This window comes from Sarcophilus harrisii, chromosome 4, assembly GCF_902635505.1.
Source record: "Sarcophilus harrisii chromosome 4, mSarHar1.11, whole genome shotgun sequence".
NCBI classification, from domain to species: Eukaryota; Metazoa; Chordata; class Mammalia; order Dasyuromorphia; family Dasyuridae; genus Sarcophilus; species Sarcophilus harrisii.
The window spans coordinates 311,985,820-312,007,252 of NC_045429.1; the positions used below are offsets into that span (position 1 = coordinate 311,985,820).

At 33.9% G+C, this 21,433-nt stretch overlaps 1 protein-coding gene across 5 annotated transcripts in view; it reads right to left on the bottom strand.

The window, feature by feature from the left end:
- The window catches only part of LOC100932963 (WD repeat-containing protein 49-like), a 119,128-nt gene that overhangs the window by 55,310 nt on the left and 42,385 nt on the right, over window positions 1–21,433 (bottom strand). For 3 of the 5 annotated variants that reach the window (XM_031965700.1, XM_031965698.1, XM_031965701.1), the window contains exons 6-14: window positions 20,132–20,254; window positions 18,811–18,982; window positions 16,958–17,004; window positions 12,297–12,434; window positions 10,142–10,327; window positions 9,836–10,027; window positions 8,129–8,392; window positions 958–1,122; window positions 289–438 (exon numbers count right to left, since the gene is read on the bottom strand). In XM_031965700.1, the coding sequence (XP_031821560.1) occupies window positions 289–438; window positions 958–1,122; window positions 8,129–8,392; window positions 9,836–10,027; window positions 10,142–10,327; window positions 12,297–12,434; window positions 16,958–17,004; window positions 18,811–18,982; window positions 20,132–20,254 (1,437 nt within the window). Of the gene's footprint in view, window positions 1–288; window positions 439–957; window positions 1,123–8,128; window positions 8,393–9,835; window positions 10,028–10,141; window positions 10,328–12,296; window positions 12,435–16,957; window positions 17,005–18,810; window positions 18,999–20,131; window positions 20,255–21,433 lie in introns of those variants that run through there. The other 2 variants (XM_031965702.1, XM_031965699.1) reach the window with 2 other exon arrangements.

Genomic DNA, 21,433 nt, shown 5'->3' on the forward strand with positions numbered 1-21,433 from the left:
TTGTTAGCATATTGATTTGAATTTATTTGTACATATAAGTGTAATTGTCATTTTTATATATTTTATATATTCTTTATTACTTTCATTAATCTTCATATTCCTTAGAAGATAGCAGTTGTTTTTCCTTTGTATTTTGTCTCTACCACTGAGCTTTAAGTGAATAAATGAAACTAAGAGAATCTAGGACTTCTCATTTAATAAGATATATTATCATCTGATTAGTTCCACAGCCAAATAATGATTTGGAACAAGGGCAATCTATCTTCCCTTATCTTTAGGCTAGCTTACCTCAGGTTTTGAGCAATCATAAAGGATGATTTTCCGATTCCATCCCACTGTTAAGAATATATGTTTTCGAACTGCAACCACGCCTGTGACTTCTGTATCTTCTACCATCTCTAGTTTGTGCAAGATGTGACCCCTCTGAATATCCCAGACCTGTTTATGTAAGAGTAAAGGGTATAAGTTTTAAGATCTATTTTCGCCCATCTCCATGGCCATTGCTGGGTGGATTATTCCAGTGTCTTTTCTGGGAGCTAGTTACATAATATTCACTCTTTTTTTCCCCCCAATGAATAGGAAAATGGCATGGTATAATGCTTTGTAGATGTGCCTTGGCATGAGGAAAACCTGAATTCAATTATGACCATGGAGACATGCTAGCTGTGTGACTATGATTAAGAAACCTAACCTCTCAATGCCCCGGACAACTAAGAATAACTCACATTGGGTGATACCTTACTTTTGACAATTATAAGACATTGACAATGTCTTACTAACATTGGTCCAATGATAATAAAAATTAATAACAATAATAATAACTAGTATTGATATAGTTCTCTAAGGTTTATAGAATACTTGAGTAGCATCTCCACACTCAAAAACAAATGGAAACTATAAAGTCAAAAGGTGTAACTTGGTTGTGCCAGAACCCTTCAGATTTGTTTTTACACATACCTTGACAGTGCCATTTCTAGCAGCTGTGATAAGTCTTCTACCTGAAGTATCTAGAGCCATGCAGGTTAATTCCTCCTCACCATGGATGCTGTTTAAAATGAATTGTTTCATGCCAGTCTCGACATCCCACACTGCAATGGTGGAGTTGTGACATCCTGTCACAACCTGCCATAAGATAATTTGGTTTCAAATTCCTGTTAAATTGTGTCTGTTTTAAAACCAGGCTAACAAAAGTTCCCAAATGATACAAGTAAAACATATCTCTTTTCTCTTGCTTAACATAAGTTTTGATTCACCTCTTAAACATTTTATGACCAAGCATTCTTTAAATATCTACCATCTTCAAAGCAGCACAATTAAGGATGGGGCAGTGTGGTGTGATGGTAAAAGCATAGGATTTATATATAAGAGCTCCAGACTTTCAATCTATTCTTTTCTACTTCCTTAGCTGTATGACCCTGGGCAAGTTAATTCTGGGCCTCAGTTTCCTTATCTATAAAATGAGGAACTGGGATTAGTTAACATTTAAAAAGCTATGAGAAGTACAGAAATATTTAAAACAGTTCCTGTTTTCAAGAAACTTCATTATAGTTGAAAAACCAAGTTACAAATATGTGAAAAGTTGGATGATACAAGAAATGTCATAGTTACAGTTGGTTAGTTAACTATGCAGTGTTATATGTAAATATATTATATGAATGTCTGGGCAAAAGATGCTGTGGGAGTTGGATTAAGGGAGATCATCTTGGGTTAGAGTAATCTAGAAAGATTTCTGGGAAAAAGAAATATTATTTTGTAGTGTCTCTAAGGGCAGAAGTGAACTTCAAAGTTTTCTAGTCTAGTCCTTACTTAAAGCAAGAATCCTATTTCTTTCCCCCAAATGACTATTCAAGATCAACTAAAAACACTTTTGCCTACCTCCTGCAATAGCCCATTTCACTTTTGGATAGCTTTGTCAGCCTATGTCCCTGTGTTGAAATGAAATTTACCTCACTATAATTTCTACTGATTAGCTCTTTCAAAGCCAAGGAGGATAAATCTGCTTCAATGGCATGTTTGTATTTTTTGATCTGTATTATTTGTATTATTAATATTCCCCATGCCCATTCTGCTTCAAGACTGTTGTAGATACCATAGGAATCTAGAAGAAAATCATAACAAACTAAAATTCAGTTTGAATTAACATTTTAAAATTCAGAACATTTAGAATTGTAACCAAATCACTATTCCATTTCTTCCAGGTTCTGTCCCCTCCATAGATTAATGGAACTCTTTCCAGGTTTAATCTGGCTTTTTAATTAATTAATTTTCCCCAGGGATCTTTATCAAGAATCCTTTCTCCATTAGAGGTAGAAATTATCTTCTTTACAGTGGAATCAGGGGCACTTTTCTTTAGGGGTTTATTTTTTAGGGGTTTATAGAAGTTAATTACTTCTGGGGAAAGAACAAAGCAGAGTTTGCTCTTAATTGGGTAAGTAAACCAAACTTTTAGGGGTGGAAAAGGCAACAAAAAGGGAGTTAAGTTTGGTTATTACCCTAAAGCCATTTCCCTATGAAAGGCCTTTTTGTCATTCTTTTCAAGGAGCTTTTCCCAGGTAGGTACAAAGGTGTTTATAGAAAAATATTTAATATTTTTAGTTTTACTAAAAAAAGAGCTTTTAATAAGCTTATACACATACATAGATTCATGTACATATATGTGTATTTGTATGTGCATGTTTTAAAATATATACTAATATGGCATTTATTTGAAGTTCTTCACAATTCTGATCATGTTCCACTATAATTCTAAGTTGTCAATGTCTGTATGAAAGTGAGGAACCTGGAATTGCACCTTTATTGTTCTCTAGTTGCATTAATACAGGACCCTTCACAGTGTAAAATGAAATGGAACTCCCCCATTTTGACTAGGTTCCTTTTCTCTCAATAATGGGGACACCTCCAGGGCATAAGAAGGGATCAGTTTCAGGATAGTATATGTAGACTTTAAGAGAAAAAACAGATATACTGATGCACACAAGATCTGAGTGCATTTGTATCTATATTTATATCTCTATATATCTATTTTTCTGCCTATAAACATCTCTATAGAGAATCATGTGCACTTAAGAATCTTTGTTATCCATAGATGCTAAAACTGCAGCATATAGTGTTTCATTTCATCTGAGATGTAATTCTTATTGGTTCTAAGTTATAGACACCTGTTCCTTCTGAAAGAACATAACAATATCAAAAAGCAGGATTTCAAATGAGCCCATATCTTGAAACAATGGAGACTATGGCCAAGTGGCAGAGATGTAATGTCACTGGACATTACATCTCTGCCACTTGGCCATAGTCTCCATTGTTTAAAGTTAAAAGCTTCCTAAAACTTTAAGAAGGACTTTATAAGATGAAGGTCAGGTGAAGTGACTCATCCAGAAGACATTCAATACTCAGTAAAGAGCAGCCACCATTAGGTGTGGAAGTGGCTCCTCCTTGCACACATAGCAATAACAATAACAATCACAGTTAGCATTTGTTATGTGCTTTAAGATTTGCAAAGTGCTTTATAAATATTTCATTTCTTCTCACACAACCTTGGGAAATAGGAGTTATTATTATACCTATTTTGTAGGTAAGAAAACTGAGGCTGAAAGAGTTTAAGTGGCTTGCCTAGGGTCACACAACTAATATGTATCTGAACCAGGATTTGAACTGAGGTCTTTCTGACTCCAAGTCCAGTGTCCTATTCATTGTTCTACCTAGCTGCCACTATGTGCCATCGCTATACCTGCTCTGTACATGTGTGCCTCTCCATTTAAGAGCTCTATTTTGTTTACTTTTTATACTAACTAGCATTAAGTATTTAAAGAAGAGTGAGCCACAAGGTTGTGTGTGTGTGTGTGTGTGTGTGTTTTTTTTTAACTATGGCATTTCAGTAAACATTTGTTTTAGCTAATTGTATCACCTGGTTGACTACTAACTTTGGCAACAAAAACAAGAACCAAAGAACCAATTCAAGTGAAAATTTTGAATGTTGTAGAAAGAGAGATTTGTAATCAGAAGGTTTGAATTCTGCTGCTGTTTACTCATTACCTGTTTAATATTCCTTCCTTTCTCTAGACCTCAACATACCTATGTATAAAAATAAAGAGATCAGACAAGATTAGCTCTAAATTTCCTTAAAGCTCTAATTCCCATAAAACCGTTTCTTGCAAAAAACAGCGTTTACTACTTTTTAGATACTGAGACCAACCAAATAAGATTTTTCAGAGTATCATATAAAAGATCCTATCTATGCCTTTGGCATTTGCAGGACTATATGTATATATATATTCAGTGTTTCAGTTACGTCCAACTCTTCATAATCCTATGGATCATAGCACATCAATGTTGTCCATGGGGTTTCCTTGGCGAAGATATTGTAGTGGTTTGTCATTTCTTTCTCTAGTGGATTAAGGAACAACTGAAATTAAATGACTTAGCCAGGTAACATGGTTAGTATGTGCTTTAGGACAGATTTGAACTGGGATCTCCCTGACTCCAGATGTAGGACTCTGAACTCAGAGTTGGTCTTCAGCAGTAAATAATTAGTTATCTGACATCTGGCATCAATGTAGCATCTATGTGCCATATTAAGCTAAATAATGCCTTTTATTTCATAGATCATTTAGTCCAATCTCTATTTTTCCAGACAAGGAAACTGAGATTCTAGGAGGTTGTCCAGATCATACAGGCAGTGAATAGCAGTATTAATATTTGAAGTAAGGTCCAGACTCCTTCCTCTTATTTTTTCTTCCCCTCAGAAAACTCCCAGAATTTATGTATTCAAATCATTATTATCATATTCAAATAGTCACCTCAGACTATTTACCATTATCTTTCTCAAAGATCCTGTGGTGGCAAATTCTTCATTAAAGGTAGTATTCCAGATGTGATTATTTGTCTTCTATTTCAGTTATATATCATAATAGCAATATCTCACATTTATCCACTTCCACAAAAAGATTTCCAGAATGTCTTATTTACAAAAACTCTGTTAAGGAAGCCCAAACTCAAAGGTAGTTATCATTTGTCCAGAATCACATGGATAGTGACTATTAAAGGTGATATTCAGATCTTTTTTGATTCTTGGTGTAGTGTTTTTTTTTTTCCTATGACTCTGGCTTCATTGGCCTCTACTGTTATTATTTAGTCTTTTTAAGTCATGTCCAACTCTTCATGATTCCATTTTTGAGTTTTCTTGGAAGAGATTCTCAAGTAGTTTGCCATTTCTTTTTTCAGCTTGCTTCACAAATGAGAAAACTGAGTCAGAGTTAAAGTGACCTCCTCAGGAATCATACAACTAGTAAGTGTTATATAAGGTCAGATTTGAACTTAAGAAGATGAGTAGTCCTGACTCCAGAACTGATACTCTATCTACTGTGCCAACTTAACTGCCCAAATTACTTATACTAGCATACCATATATATGTTTCATTATAATGAAGCAGGTTTAAAAAAATAAACCAAAAAACTTAACCAATATAATATTATTGATCATTCATTTAATCAAACATAAAACTGAATGACTTTGGACTATTTCCAAAAATCAAATCTGCTTTCAAAATATGGAGATTTGACACTAATTAAGGCTATAGAGTCAAAAAAACACAAACAAATCTGGATTTAGACTCTGGCTCTTATTTTTATTTTTAACTAATGTGCTTTCAAGTCCTTTACCATCATCTTCAGTTTCCTTATGGGGAAAATGGGAACATTACTCCTTAACCAACTCCTTAACAGATATGTGGTAAGAAAAGCATGACACAGATGACCTAAGGATCAAGATAATTTGGATTCCAGTCCCATCTCTGACAAGTAGTGGTTGTGTGACCTTGAACAAGAAATTTCACCTTGCAATACCTCAGATAACTTTCTGACACTATAAGCCACAAAGCAAATTGCCAATTTATATTAGTAAATGAATTACTTACTAAGACCTACCTATATTGATGAAATCACAAGCCTGTTTTTTTTAAAGTATTGTATAAATGTGAATTACTATTATTCTAAGTAATGTAACTCAGCCTAAGAAAGCAATTTCCAAATAGAAATTCCAAGCATATTTTTGAACAACGCTATCATCATTGGAGTAAATGTTCATTCCACCAAAATGCCTTTGGAAATGAGAGTACTTGTGTATATATAAGGACTTATATGCTAACTTATATATACAATTTCAATTCTATAACTTGTACCATATTAAGCTCCTCTTTTAGAAAAAATAACACTTTTCTCTTTCTACTTACGTGGTCCACTCATTTGTAGCAAACACTGTGCAATAAAAATCAGTTTATTTTTATCTGAAGACAAAACCCATTCTCAAAATGTAGCTCACAAATAAATAAGGTGTAAAGAGTAGAAATTTTAACATCAGTTCAACAGGCAGCAACGATGTAGGCAAAGGAGAGGAAGTAAGGAATGGATAAATTCACAGGACACAGTAATGGTGAGGCAGGAACAGTCAGGGAAAGAGCAAAATCGTAGTCATTCATATTATTCTTTAATCAAGCCAAAGATTAAGAAAAAACTACAATTCCTTTTGATTATACTCATTTTAGGGTAGTTGTACCCTTTGCTTGCAACTGGTTTTTTGATGAAGCACATCTGTATTCATCAAGTCTTTCCTAAAAGTTCATAAGTTCCCAGCTTCCTCCATCCTGAATTATTTCTGCCTCCCATGCTGTTTTAGTCCTTCCCTCAGGCTAAAAAAAAATCACTTCCCATCAGCTCCCTTGATGTTAAGGGGCTATAAGATAAAGAGGGAGGAAAAATTTAATAGATTCCTAGAAAATTAGAACTTGAGCCTATTCTTTTTACAGAATCACAATATATGAGAGTTAGAAGGAACTTAAGAAATCCTTTAGTTCAAACCGTACAGAAAAAGTCCCACTATAACATGCTCAATAAATGTTTTTCCCAGCTTCTGCTTGAAAACCTCCAAAAAAGGATAACCTTTTAACTCTTGAGGCTGCCCATTCTGATTTTAGATAGTTCTAATTGTTTGAAAGGTATTGTTTGTTTTTCTGACACTAAGCTTAAATTGGCTTTTTTTTTTTTTTTTTGGTAGTTTCCATCCTTTCACTAAGTTATTCCCTCTGGGACCAGATAGAAATCTAATTGGTCTTCCTCACTTCTTCGAATTCTTGAAGTTACCATATCCTCCCTGAATCTTCTTTTCTCCTGTCTGAAAATGGCTAGTTTCTTTAATCACTTCTCATATGTCATGGATTCAGTTTCCTTCACCATGCTTGTAGTCTTCTTTTCATTATCCAGTTTATCAGTTTCCTTCTTAACCAACGTCTATCACTTCCCTATTCTCCTTTTAATGTAGTCCAAGATTATATTAACTTAAATATTGAGTTTATAATCCATTAAAACCTCCAAATCTTATTCAGAATAATTGCAGTCTAATCATGCTTTCTCCATCTTATACTTATGAAGTTGATTTTTTTTGCACCAAGTGCAAGATTACATTTGTTCCTAATGGATTTCATCTTAATAGATTTAGCTCAATGCCTTGGCCTGTGAAGATAATTTTGCATATCCCTCTTCAAATTAATGAGTATACTATCTATGCCTTGATAAATATGTTAAACAGCACTGGATCAAATATAGATTCCTGAGATTCTCCTCTAAAGATCTCCCTCAATATTGATATGAAATTATCTTCCCAGAGTATTCCTTTTGATCTTTTCTTTGTTCTTTAATTTCCTGGCCTTGTGTATATTTGTATATATTTTATTTCCTTCCCTCCTACTCCAAACTAACATTATTGTATGTATTCCTAGTACTTATTACGTTCTTTCTAAGTGAAAGCAGATGCTTAATAAATAATGATACTTAAAATGGTAGGTACTTAACATATAATAATAAATATTTGTTGAATTGAATATGCTTTTTTGGGGGTCCTCATACTTATATAAAGTAAGTTGTGTTTAGATTTTCTCAAAGTTGCAGTAGTACTTTTTGATAGGATTTCTTTCATCTTTCATCCACCCAAACACTTACTACTCATTTATAGCAAAGACCATCAAGTAAGACAAAAAACACTTAGATGGCGGTCACATCTGTCCTTCCACATTTTTTCTATTGGGCCCAGCCCTTTGATCTGAAATCATTAGTGGTTCTTTCAGAGTATGTCTGACCTGATGGAAGAAGCCATTGTACACAGCCCCACACAATGGAGCCTTGTGGGATGCTGTGTGGTTCGTCTCTAAATGTGTAGGCGTGGGTAATCTCAGCATGCCGATGTAGTCGGTATAGGAGATGAGGATCAGAGGGATAGGCTTCTGGAGAAATAGAAAGGGGAAGCTTCCTTGTTCCAACACATGCTCAGGTTGAGAATGAGGAAACTTCAGTGCCACAGTATAGAGACAAGTGTGGTAATTCATGTCCCAGATCTTTAGCACCTGAGAAAAATAGGAAGTAGAAATTATTCTCTTGAGAAACCCACTTCCTTAAGTGGTCTTACTTACTTTATTCTTACACTAAACAGAAAAAAAAAAAAAGACTCTACTGTCAGAAGCTCTGTTTACTCATTTCTGTCATTTTTGCTTTTGTCTCAATTACTGATTTTGATTATCTAAAGATCTCAGAGCACTTTAATATGAGGAATATAAGCAGCAATTTGAATGTCAAATATAGCATCTGTACTATGATTTGTTCCAAAGAATAACTCACTCAATAACTGCAATTAAAACCCAGGGTAATCTATGGAACAAGAAATGGTGGAAAAGGAACTGGATGTGTAGTCAGAGAAATTATGTTCTGATATCAACTCTGCTATTTTTTTCTTGATACTTTCCACTATCTTTTCTTTATCCCGCCTCATACTCTTACTCTCTGTATGACTGGTCAATTCAATAAACCTTTCTAAATCACTTTTTCTCACTTGTAAAATAACAACAACAATAATAACAACAATAACAATATTTATTTGCCTTTTAAGGTTCTTTTCCAGGATCACCTGAGATAATGCATGAAAAACATTTTGCAGTCCCTGAAGTGAAAGGCAAATGATAGCTACTTATTATGTATAATTTCACCTCTTTGGGGAGCTTTTGATGAGGAAATTCCCTTTACCAAAGCAAGCTAACTTTTCTGCTATTTATAGCATTAGAGAGTTTGCTGGTGATTTGAGAATTTAAATAATTTGTCTAGGATCAAATGTGTCAAAGGCAGAACTTGAACCTAGGTCTTTTTGACTCTGAGTCTGATTCTTTAGATATTGTTTACTTTGTAAAGAAGTTGCCACCAAAACCCCTGTCAATAGCAGAATCACTTTGATTTGAATCAATTAATTCCCACCATGGTTCCCCTTATGATCAATGTTTTACAATTGTTGATAAGGGTTTGGAGGAGGTAGCCTACGGAATGAAAGGCACTTAAATGGTACCAATAGAAATTAATACTATATTCAAATCATCAAAGTTAACTAGATACATATTGTGATGTGCTATGAACAATGAATCCTGTAGTTTTGGCTTCACATTTCTTCTACAGCTTCTCTAAATTCTTGTCCAAATAATATTGTGGAAATAAAATTGAATTAGGCTCTAATTTCAGTTCTGCACCAAGCAAATACTTTAGACAAAGCAATTAATCTCTTTGATTTTGTTTCCTTCTCTAGGAAATGAGAGATATACTCTTTAAGGTCCCTTCCTGCTATAAAATTTTCTAATCTATTATTTTAGATAACTGTGAGTCTCCAGATCTTTGGTGAACTGAGATAGAGTTATCTTTGCTAAGAATAAGTACCTGGTTGAATCTTGTTTTACTTTCCTTTAATTTCATTCATTCCTGATCATTATGTAGGTTTGGGGGTAGAGACAACCAATGCAAAGCCAACTTACTGTATCCTTAGAGTAGCTGAATATCTGTCCATTTTGTTCTTGGATGGCCAGACCCAGGATGGGCAAGGAATGTCCCCGGAGTATGGCTGTTGGGAGGCTTGGGACAAATCGATTCCATACCCGGACACAACAGTCAACTCCACCACTTATCAAGAGATTCAGAGACTTGGAAAAATCAAAGCATTTTATTCCCTGGAGAGTAAGCAACAGAGAAATTAGTTTGCCAAGTTGAGAAAAAACCGGAACCACAGAGTCTAAGGTGGGCACTTTGAGGTTGCCTTGGGAAGGAAGACAAAAAGCTCTCACCCTTTTAATCTTCCATGTGTATGCTTTTCTCTTTTGGTCCATATCCATGATTACCAATGAGGCTTGAGAGTTCCCTGCGCATGTAATGCAAAGGTCTTCTGGGACATACTGGATTTGGAAAATTGAATCTTGGTGTATGCGATGGATATAATTATAACTTATAAATTGACAGTGATTTCCAATATCCTGGTGGGAAATAGCAATAAATACAGAGTATGAATCTAGCTTTCCTAATGTGGCATCCAAAAGCTAAAAATGCATTAAGGTTTCTTTCAGAGTAGCACTTAGAAATTAATGTATTCTATATTATGGACACTCAAATCTTGCAAATAAAATACATGTATATACATTTAATTTATATATATATATATATATATTAAAAGAACTTTATATTTAAATTAACTTCAATGCACAGAGTATAACTTTTTTTAAATTTTCTACTTTAAAATACCTATCATGTTGCTTTAAATTAATATAGTTTTAAAAAACAGTTTCTCTGATTTCCCAAATAATATATATATCCATTTCAAGAAGATAGCAAATAATCCTGTCACTATCCTTTCTGAAAATATGACCATAAGTTATTGCTCTAGTCCAATCCCCCTTCATGCTAGTACCTTTCCTCTGTAAACTACCTCCGATTTCTTTTTATACATCTTGTTTGTACAGAGCTGTTTTTTCATGCTGTTTCTTCTTTTGGATTGTAAGCCCTTTGAATGAAAGAACTATTCTTGCCTCTCTTTATATCACTGAGCTTAGCCACAGTGACTGGCACATAGTAAATACTTAATAAATATTTTTTGGCATGATTTGGCTTGACTTGATTAAATAAATGATTATTTTCAAGACTAGAATGATATATGATACAACAGGAATGTATATAGGTTTATTCCAAATTGTGGTGACAAGCAGTGTCACATTAACACAAAATAGATCACAATCATTTCCCTAAAACTAAAATACAAAATTCATTTGGATTAATTTTGTTAATCTATAATTTGGAGTGACAGTGTGGTTATAGTGTGTTAAATTCTGAATTTGCTCAGGAATCCTGGATCTGAAGCTATATGTTATGATCAAAGATAAGTCAATTCACTTATCTAGTCATCAGATAAGTGATAACAGGGATAATCTTTGTGCTACTCATCATGAATTATTGCTTTGAAAAAAGCTTTATTTTAAATGGGACACTGCACTTTCATGGAAAGGAGAATCTCAGTGACAGTCACAGTTAGCACTGACTACTTGTGTGGCTAAGCAAGTAATTTATTTTGAGCTTCCTTTTTCTCCTCTATAAATGAAGATTATAATGCTTATACTGAGAGACAGTGTGATATATTAGATAGACACTTATTGGCTTGGAAATCAGAGACTTTTAAACTGTGAGACCGTGTGCAAATCATTTAACATTTAAGTGCCTCAGGCAAAGATCTTTAAGATTCTACATTACATTCAAGTTGCTGACTTGCATTGATGAAGAGTTTTTCCACATTGGGAACTGTTTACACTTGAATTACTTACCTTACATGGTACCTCTGAGGGAAACAATTTGAAAACTTCTGAGTACTATGGAAAGATGAGTTGATTTTGCTTCTGTCAGTGCAACAATTTATATGACAACTATTAAGTGCTTAATGTGTGCAGAGTACTGTGATGATCATGATGAATTTGGGTTGTTCCCCCATATTCACCCACTCCTAATAAGACCTCCATGAAAGCTTTGCTGTATTAAGATGTCAAGAAGAAACTCATACTGTTGTCTTAAACCAGATTTTCAGCAGAGAATATTAAATGAGTATAGTCTCTATGGGTGGATTGTACACCCAGTCAATTTTGTGACTTCCTTTCAAATGTACATTTGAAAAATCATAAATTAACTATTCTTCTCTGGATTTCAGGGTCATAGTGCTATTTTCTATAGAGTTTTATATTGGGACTTTCTCATTGCTATGTTTATAATAGGATTTAACTTTAGTGACTACAGTATCACTCAAGTTAAAGACTTTTATCTTCTTCAATATCTCTTTTCAAAGTCTACCCAAGTGCTGATTGTGTTTCCTTTCCCCTTTTCCTTCAACCTGTGCACTGACCTTGAACATTTTATTTGAGGCTGATCATTATTTCTATAATGACACATGCAACTATAATACCCTACCTGCAAGTAGATTCCAGAGAACCCAGATTGATCAAATAAGGACTTTTCATATAAGCTTTTGTTGGGATGGAGGAACTTGAGAATACTCACTCCTCCATGATCATCACCCCATAGTAATACAGAACAGCTCTCTTCAGACTGGCAGAAGAGAAAAAGAGATCAACAAGTGTTAGAAACCACAGGGTTGTGAGGCTTGAGGGGATTTGGAGGAATTACAATCCATCTCTCTTGAGTCTGAGGTAGGATTGTATATAAATTTCCTGACAGATAGTTAGCTTATCTTCCTCTTTAAAATATCCCCTAAAGAGATTCTCAAACTTACCATGGTATTTAATCTCAAATTGTATTTGGAACCAAAGTCAATCTGATGGCTGATGTTTTTCTGAGTATTTAGAAAGACCAGATAAGAAAGGGCAGCATTTATCAGGGGTAGACAGAAGAGGACATGCATCTGAGAAGCATCATAGTAGTGTTAGACCTGGATTCAAATTCTGCTCATGACTCTTATCAGCTGTGTTTCTATTGTTAAGTCCATTTTTATAATATGTAGCTAGAAGGGATGTCATAGGCCCTCTAGTTCAATCTTCTTATCTTGTAAATGAGGAAACTGAGGGCCTGAGAAATTAAACAATTTACCAAAAGTGACAGTAAGAAGCAGAAATTGTTCTAAATTTGGAATAAAAGAACCTGGGTTCAAATAATGGTGTTACCACTTTCTAGCAATGTGACTCTGGGCAAGTTACTTCAGAGGTAGTATGGTGTAGTGAATAAAATGCTGTAGTTGGAATAGAATCAAATCCTACATTAGAGGCTTATTATCTGTGTGACCCAATAAATAACCCCTCAGCCTCAGTTGGCTTCTCTAGAAAGTAGGGATACTAATATCATTCACCTCAAAGCATTGTTGTGAGGATCAGATTAGAAAATGTATGCTTAAGATCATTGTGAATTTCAAAGTACCATGTAAGTACAAAGTATTATGATTAGTAATAATATTATTAATATTTTTTAATTTGGCAAAGAAAAAACTAGAAAATAAAGTGTCAGAAAATTGGCATAGACCTAATCTCATACCCCATAACAAAATAAGGTCAAAATGATTTGGGCATAAAGGATGATACCATAAGCAGAATAGGAGAACAAGGGATTATTTACCTTATCAGATCTTTGGAGAAGGAAGAAATTTATGACCAAAGAAGAACTAAACATTATGAAAGGCAAAATGGACAACTTTGATTACATTAAGGTTTTGCACAAACAAAACCAATAGAAACAAGATTAAAAGGGAAAAGCTGGGGAAAAAATCTTTACAGCCACTATTTCTGATAAAGACCTCATTTTTAAAATATGTTAAAAAATGTATCAAATTTATAATAATACAAGTCATTCCTCAACTGCTAAATGGTCAAAGGATATGAACAGACAATTTTCAGATGATGAAATTAAAACCATTTATAATTATGTGAAAAATGCTCTAAATCACTACTAATTAGAGAAATGCAAATTAAAACAGTTCTGAGGTACCACCTCATACCTCTCAGATTGGCTAAGATGACAGGAAAAGATAATGATAAATGTTGAAGGGGATATGGGGAAAATTGGGACACTAATACATTGTTGATGGAGTTGTGAAGTGATTCAACCATTTTGAAGAACAATCTGGAAAGCAATCTGGAATTATGCCCAAAGGGCTATAAAACTGTGCATGACCTTTGATCCAGCAGTGCCATTACTGGATCTGTATCCCAAGGAAATCATAAAGAAGAGAAAAGGACCCACATGCACAAATATGTTTGTAGCATCTCTTTTTGTGGTAGCAAAGAATTGGAAATGGAATGGATGCCCATCAATTGGGGAATTGCTGAACAAGCTATGATACATAAATGTAATGGAATATTATTGCTCTATAAAAAAATAATGAACAGTATTGAAGTAATTAAAGTAATGAAGATGATTATAGAAAGGCCTGGAAAGATTTACATGAACTAATGCTGAGTGCAACAAGCAGAACCAGAAAAATATTTTACACAGTAATAGCAAGAATGTGTGATGATCAACTATGAAAGGCTTGATTCTTCTTAGCAGTTGTGTAATCCAAAGCCGTCCCAATAGACTTGGAACAGAAAATGCCATCTGCATCCAAAAAAAGATCTAAGGAGACTGAATGTAAATCAAGACATGCTATGTTCACTTCTTTTTAATCTGTTTTTTTCTCTCTCCCATGGATTTTCCATTTTCATTTGATTTTTCTCTCCTAACATGATTCATAAAGCAATGCGTATTAAAAATAAAGATAAAAAACTTACTACAACGAAAAAAATATTATTCTTGTTCTCATCTTTTATTTGATATCAGTGAAAGACAGATAGAAATTGTTCTAGGAAAAATCATTTTCCAACTAGTATTTTTAGGAGGTTTAATATTTGGCAAGGGGATAAAATAATTGCTTTCTGTAATTTACTAAGAATATTGGGGTTAAGTAGTAGCATGGCGAGGTGGAGAGTTGACCCCAGATTCTGAAAGACATGGGTTTGAAGTCCCTACTCTGATCTGCCCTGACTGACTTGCCTTGGGCCAACCTCTTAAATCTTTCAATGGTCCCAGCCAATTTTCTAAAACTACAATTTTCCAAAAAGGTGTTGAACTTCATTGATTGAGTTCTTTTCTGGAAGTTCCTTATCATAGGTCAAGTAAAAAGAGAGAGAGAGAGAGAGAGAGAGAGAGAGAGAGAGAGAGAGAGAGAGAGAGAGAGAAAGAGATGTAGCCTCTTTGGGATAATTCCAGCAGTAGACAGCATATAAGGAATATGGAAGAGGCCTCATTTTATTCCCATTTATTTGTTTTATTATTATTTGATTTATTCTTGTTCTCTATATTTTAAGAGTACTTAAGTCCACAAAGTTTAAAAGTCTCTGTCTTGTCCCCAACTCCACTCTTCCATTATCACAGCAGATGTGGGGGGAGGCACACAGAACTAATGACCACTTTGCATTGTTTTGTTTTAGAGTGCTATGGCCAAAAAAAATCTCCATGTCGCTACTCTCCTAGGAATGAACCTGTCCAGCATAGCTAACAGAACCAGTCTATTCTTGGGGTTATTCTTAAAGCTTTATAGCATAGTAAAACCTGACAGACTATTAACATAGGTTTTGGGATCCTAGGGTCACCTCATACCATATGTCCCACTATAGCAGGCTTTTGTAGAAGATCCAGATAGTTGTAACATTCATGCATTTTCATTGATAAAAGAAGTAAATTAAATGAATTTAAAAACAATTGCCCTCTAGGTATAATACCTGTTCTAGGGTCAGACCCAACAATCCAAGACTTTCATGGTTTATAAGGAGGTCTACCCAGGAATATAAATTGAGAGCTTGGTTTTACCATTCTTATGTAAGCAATTCCCAAAGAAAATCCAGAAATTCAAGGAATAAAAATTCATGTTTATATTAAAAGCATTCCTCAGTTGTTTGCACCAGGGAATAATTGGTTTCCTCTAAGTTTGTTCTTACCACGGCCAAGCTTCTCAGAAAGTCAATACTACTGGGTTTCCCAAATCCCAGGACCAGAGATTTCTCCTTGATTTGTTCATTCACCATTTGATCATTGGCAGGGACTTTCACTATTGTCCTAGTTTATATTTTAAATTTTTTTATTAAAGCTTTTTATTTTCAAAACACATGTATGGATAATTTTTGAACATTAACTCTTGCAAAACTTTGTGTTCCAATTTCCCCACTTTCCCCAACCCTCTCCTCAGATGGCAAGTAATTCAATATATGTTAAACATAATAAAAATATATATGTTAAATCCAATATATGTATACATATTTATACAATTATCTTGCTGCACATGAAAAATCAAATCAAAAAGGAAAAAAATGAGAAAGAAAATGAAATGCAAGCAAACAAAAACAAAAAGTGAAAATGCTATGTTGTCATCCACACTCAGTTCCCATAGTCCTCTCTCTGAGTGTAGATGGCTCTCTTTATCACAAGATCATTGGAACTGGCTTGAATCATCTCATTGTTGAAAAAAGCCACGTTCTTCAGAATTGATCATCATATAATCTTCTTGTTGCCATGTATAATGATCTCCTGGTCCTGCTCATTTCACTCAGCATCAGTTCATGTAAGTTTCTCCAGGCTTCTCTGAAATCATCCTGCTGATAGTTTTTTATAGAACAAGAATATTCCATAACATTCATATACCATAACTTATTCAGCCATTCTCCAACTGATAGACATCCACTCAGCTTCCAGTTATCATTTTAGTTTCTGTTCTGAAGAGTCTAGTTATTTTATTATCACATAGTCTTCTTAGGGTTATAATTGTTAAAAGAAATTTGTAGATCTTATTATATTGAATCTTATTGAATTATTATATTATATTGAATATTATATATTATATTGAATCTTACAGATTCAAAAAACCTATCACTCACAATTGAACTCTTTTTAATCCTGAATTATATACATACATACATATATATGTGTATATATATATATATATATATATCCAGAAGATAACCTTGAAAGCTTCAGACAAATTTTGTAGTAAACATTTTCACACTGAAACATATATAGATACTATTACATAAGATGATGCAACATAGTTGCATTCTAATCCAATTTATATAGCAGATATTTCTTATACTTACTTCTGTGTTGTACCAGTAGAACATTGATGTTGGAATGTAGTTCAGGGCTGTAGAAACAGAGAAACAAGTTATGTGTATGCATATATACACACACTCAAATACAGATATACATTATATCACACATATATTTATAATTATATACCTATATAATCATATATGTGTGTGTGTGTATGTGTATCTACATGTAGATAGATAGCTAGATAAATGTTAAAAGTAAAAAAAAAATGACCTCTTTGCATAGATAACTGTCCATCAAGGGAAAGAGTAGTATAGGCTTGAAGTTAACATGATGGACAAAAGGTCTTTGAGTCCAATATTGGGTAGTTTTGACTAAGAAAGTTCAAAGAATGGTCATCATACTTAATCCCTCATTTTATAGCTGGGGAGACTGAAATTCAAACAAGTGACTTATCCAAGGCTACAGAGAACATTAGCATCAGAGACAAGACTAATTAATGTCTTAACTCCTAGTCTAAATCTTTTCCCATAATATAAAGCCTAGATCACATTTTCCCATCTATAAAGTAGATGATTCAATTAGTAAAGTACTTTCCCAATGTGTCATCATGGTGTTTTTCTTCATTGTTACACTGGAATATATGCCCTGCCATGTGCTAACTAGAAATATATAAACTTGGCAACAGTAATCAAAGGACTGGTTTTTATTAAGACAAGCTTGTCATCAAGTTGTCCATGTTTATTCTTGAATACTATTAAATATTGATTATTAACATTGATTAACAATGTTAATAAATATACATATGGTTATGTAATTGACTTCCTTAAGTCTTATTGTTGTGATTGACTCTACTAACCCAAGATATGGATGTATATTTGTAAAAATGGAGGAGGCTGACTTAAATGAAGATTCCATCAATGCTTAAAGCAAACAAATAATTTGTTGTTTTTTATTTTTGATTGATTCTTTGTGCTTCCATTTGGTGTTTTCTTGGTAAAGATACTGGGGCAGTTTCTAATTTCCTTCTCCAGCTCATTTCACAGCTGAGGAAATTGAGACAATTTCATTGAGACTTGAGATTGAAAATGAGACTTCATCGTTAAGTGATGTGTCTAGGGTCACGTAGCTAAGAAGTAACAGAGGTTGAATTTTCACTCAGCTCTTCTTGACTCCAGACCGAGGGCTCTATCTACTATGTCACTTAGCTGTCTGAATATAAAATACATACTATTTATGTAGCGCTTTAAAGTTGCAAAGCATTTTACAATTATTATATTAATTTAACCTCACAGCAACTCTGGGAGGTAGTTGTTATAATTAACCTCCATTTTACAGATAAGGAATCTGAAGTAGACAGAAATTAAATGACTTGCCTAAGGTCACATAGCTAAAAAAATTCAAAGTGGAAAAATAATTAGACATAAATAAAACCCAACAATTCATCAGGCCTCTTCAATGACAAATGATGTTCTTTTCAATTTGTTTATAGTAAACTCATTCTTCGGATTGTGTGGCAAATGGGATTATTTGTTAAGGGATTTGGCTTTGTGTGTTAGCTCTCTCACCTTCTAGCCATGTGACTATATAGTCATGTAACTATATCCTTGAACTTTAGTTTTTTATCTCTTAAATGGGATTAATAAAGATTCATAATCAGAAGTTTTAAGTTGACTCATTTCTACCACTTATTCTCTAGACCTCATTCTTTTCTTCATAAAAAATGAAGTTGAATCTGATGACTTATTTCTCACTTTAAATACCTCATAATTCTACATATATTTATGATATTTACCTCACAAAGATATTGTACTATGAACTATAAAGCATTAAATAAACATAATAGTTCTGTAAATGTAAATTGTAAATGTAGACTGTTCAGGGTTGTAAATCCTACCAAATAGATGGAAATCTTCAAAGATGGGGCCCAGAGACACTTCAAAAAAGTATATTTTTCTGCCAGTTGTAGCAACAGCAATTTTATGAATGTTAGGCATGTAGACGGCATCTGTTGTCCAAATTTTAATCTTCTTCTTTACTGTTGAAGCCTCAACAGCATCTGCTGACATCTGTTAGAAAACAAAGCTGGGAGACAGAGGTCTCAAAAGTGGGCCTCTGGTGCCACCCTGAGCTCCTCAGAAGCAATTCCAGGACCAGAGTCTATCCTCCAATGCAATTTATTCAGAACAAAGAATGTTAGTGCTGGGATTCAACTAATGGTTTTTTTAGGACAAATCTGCTTCTTGAGAAGAAACCTGCCCTTCATAAACATCTCTGAGAATGTTTCACTTCATTCATTCACATTCAGTTTCACTTTGAAGACCTCTGATAAGGGGGATCCTAATACCTCTAATATCTCACTTTTGGATAACTCTAATTATTCGGAAGCATTTCCTCAAATTAAATGGAAAAATGCCTCTTGGAACAAAATTCCTTTTCCTTTCATCAGAAGGAAGATCACAGAATGGGAGTGAAAAGAGTATCTTTAGAAAGTAGGTCCTGTGCTGTGTGTCTTTGGAAAGGAACAATTCTTTATATATTAGATACATTAGAATTTTAATGTAATTTGCTTCAACATTATGTAGCTTTAGCTATATCAGAAGTCAAATCATGACCTTTAAAACATATAAACTAAATAGAGAAAAACTCATGTAGTCTTAATCTTGCAACAATAATTAAAACTATTCTATTTTATGTTTTTAGTCAACCAGGCGGTATAGCTGCAGCAGATAGAGCAGTGAGCCTGGAGTTAAGAAGTCTTGATTTCAAAACCAACTTCAAACATTCACTAGTTATATTACTCTGGGCAAGTCATTTAATTTCTGTTTACCTCAGGTAAGTTATATAACTGTAAAATGGGGATAATTATAGCACCTATTTCACAAGATTGTTGTGAGAATCAAAATTACTAAGTATAGTACTTAGTACATAGTAGGTACTCAATAAATGCTCATTCCCTTCCTTTTCCCCTTAACACTATAAAATATGTTAGTATTATGTTTCATAACAAATGAATTGCTTTCCCAAGTAATCAAAAGGCCTGGGAAAGAACAGTCATCAGACCTGTTCTTGCCTGCTGTATGGACTATTGGCTACTGAAACCTAATGCTTTCAAATTTTTATTTCCATTACTACAAGAGGCATCAGATATCCTCTTTTGGAATGTATATCCTAGACATGGTTTTGCACCCCTGCAGCTCTCCCATTGGGATCATCACCTCATATGTCTTCTGGAGCTGTAAGTTATTGTCCCAGAAACTGAGAATTCCTCCTTTGCTGACTGTGACAAATGAGTGGGAAGTAGAAGAAAAGATGGTTAAGATCCGAGTGGTTGGCTCTTGCTGAGAAAAAAGGAAAGAAAAGAGGATCATGTTAAGATGGGGTCATGGGTTTATTTTGGAGACAATCTACACATCAGTCTTTACATATGTTGAGAGTGTTGATAACTTTTAAGGTTACTTTGGATTCTATTGTCTTGCTAATATTTATTTGAAGAAGTCAAATCAACAGACTATTTAGTTAGTGTTATGTGATATTTGACAAGAATCAGAGGCAAGGAGTTGGTCTTGAGTCAGGAAAACCTGGGTTCAAATCACCACCTTTGACATTTACTGGCTTATCTATGTTGGTCATTACTTAAACTTTCAGAACCCTTGGGAATTTGTGAAAACTTTAAATTACTGACCATGTTCCTATTTATAATAGTAGAAAGTTTCCTTAAGGTGACTTCACTATGCCAATTACCAGATATAGTTTAAAACCATACCTAGTCATTTTAGACCATATCTTTTATTTTTCTATTTTTAACTTTTTTAAATTTATTTTTTCTCAATAGGATTTTATTTTTCCATATACACTGAAAGGTAGTTTCTAATATTCATTTTTGTAAGACTTTGTGTTCCAAATTTTTTCTTTCTTTCTCTTTTACTTCCCCTGTCCCCAACATAGCAAGCATTTTGATATAGGTTAAAAATGTGTAATTCTTTTAAATATATTTTTATATTTGCCATGTTGTATAAGAAAAATCAGACCAAAAGGGAAAAAAAAAAAACCATGAGAAAGAAAAAGCAAAACAAACAAACAAAAAGGTGAAAATAGGCCATATCTTTTTGGTCATTTTTTTTTAAGTGGTGTATTAAGAGAGGCAGTGCGGTGAAAAGGTAGAGGTGGACAGATAGATGGCTCAAAAGATAAAACAGCACCCCTGAAGTCCAGAGAAACTGAATTTTAATCTGACCTCAGACACTTAGAAGCTGTATGATCCTGGACAAGTCATTTAATCTTGAATGCCTTCTCCCACTCCTCCCAAAAAGGATAGAAAACTGATCTTGGAATTATAAAACATCTGGTTCAAGTCTTCCCCATGATATATCCAGGCTATGAAATCATGGAAAAGTCATTCACTTACAGTAACTTAACCTCTCAGGCAATTCTTTAAGATGATGAATTGCAGATGTGTGGCTAATTGAAGTTAGCAGAGTTTCCATGCAAGAAACTCCATGTACCATTTAAGTTACACA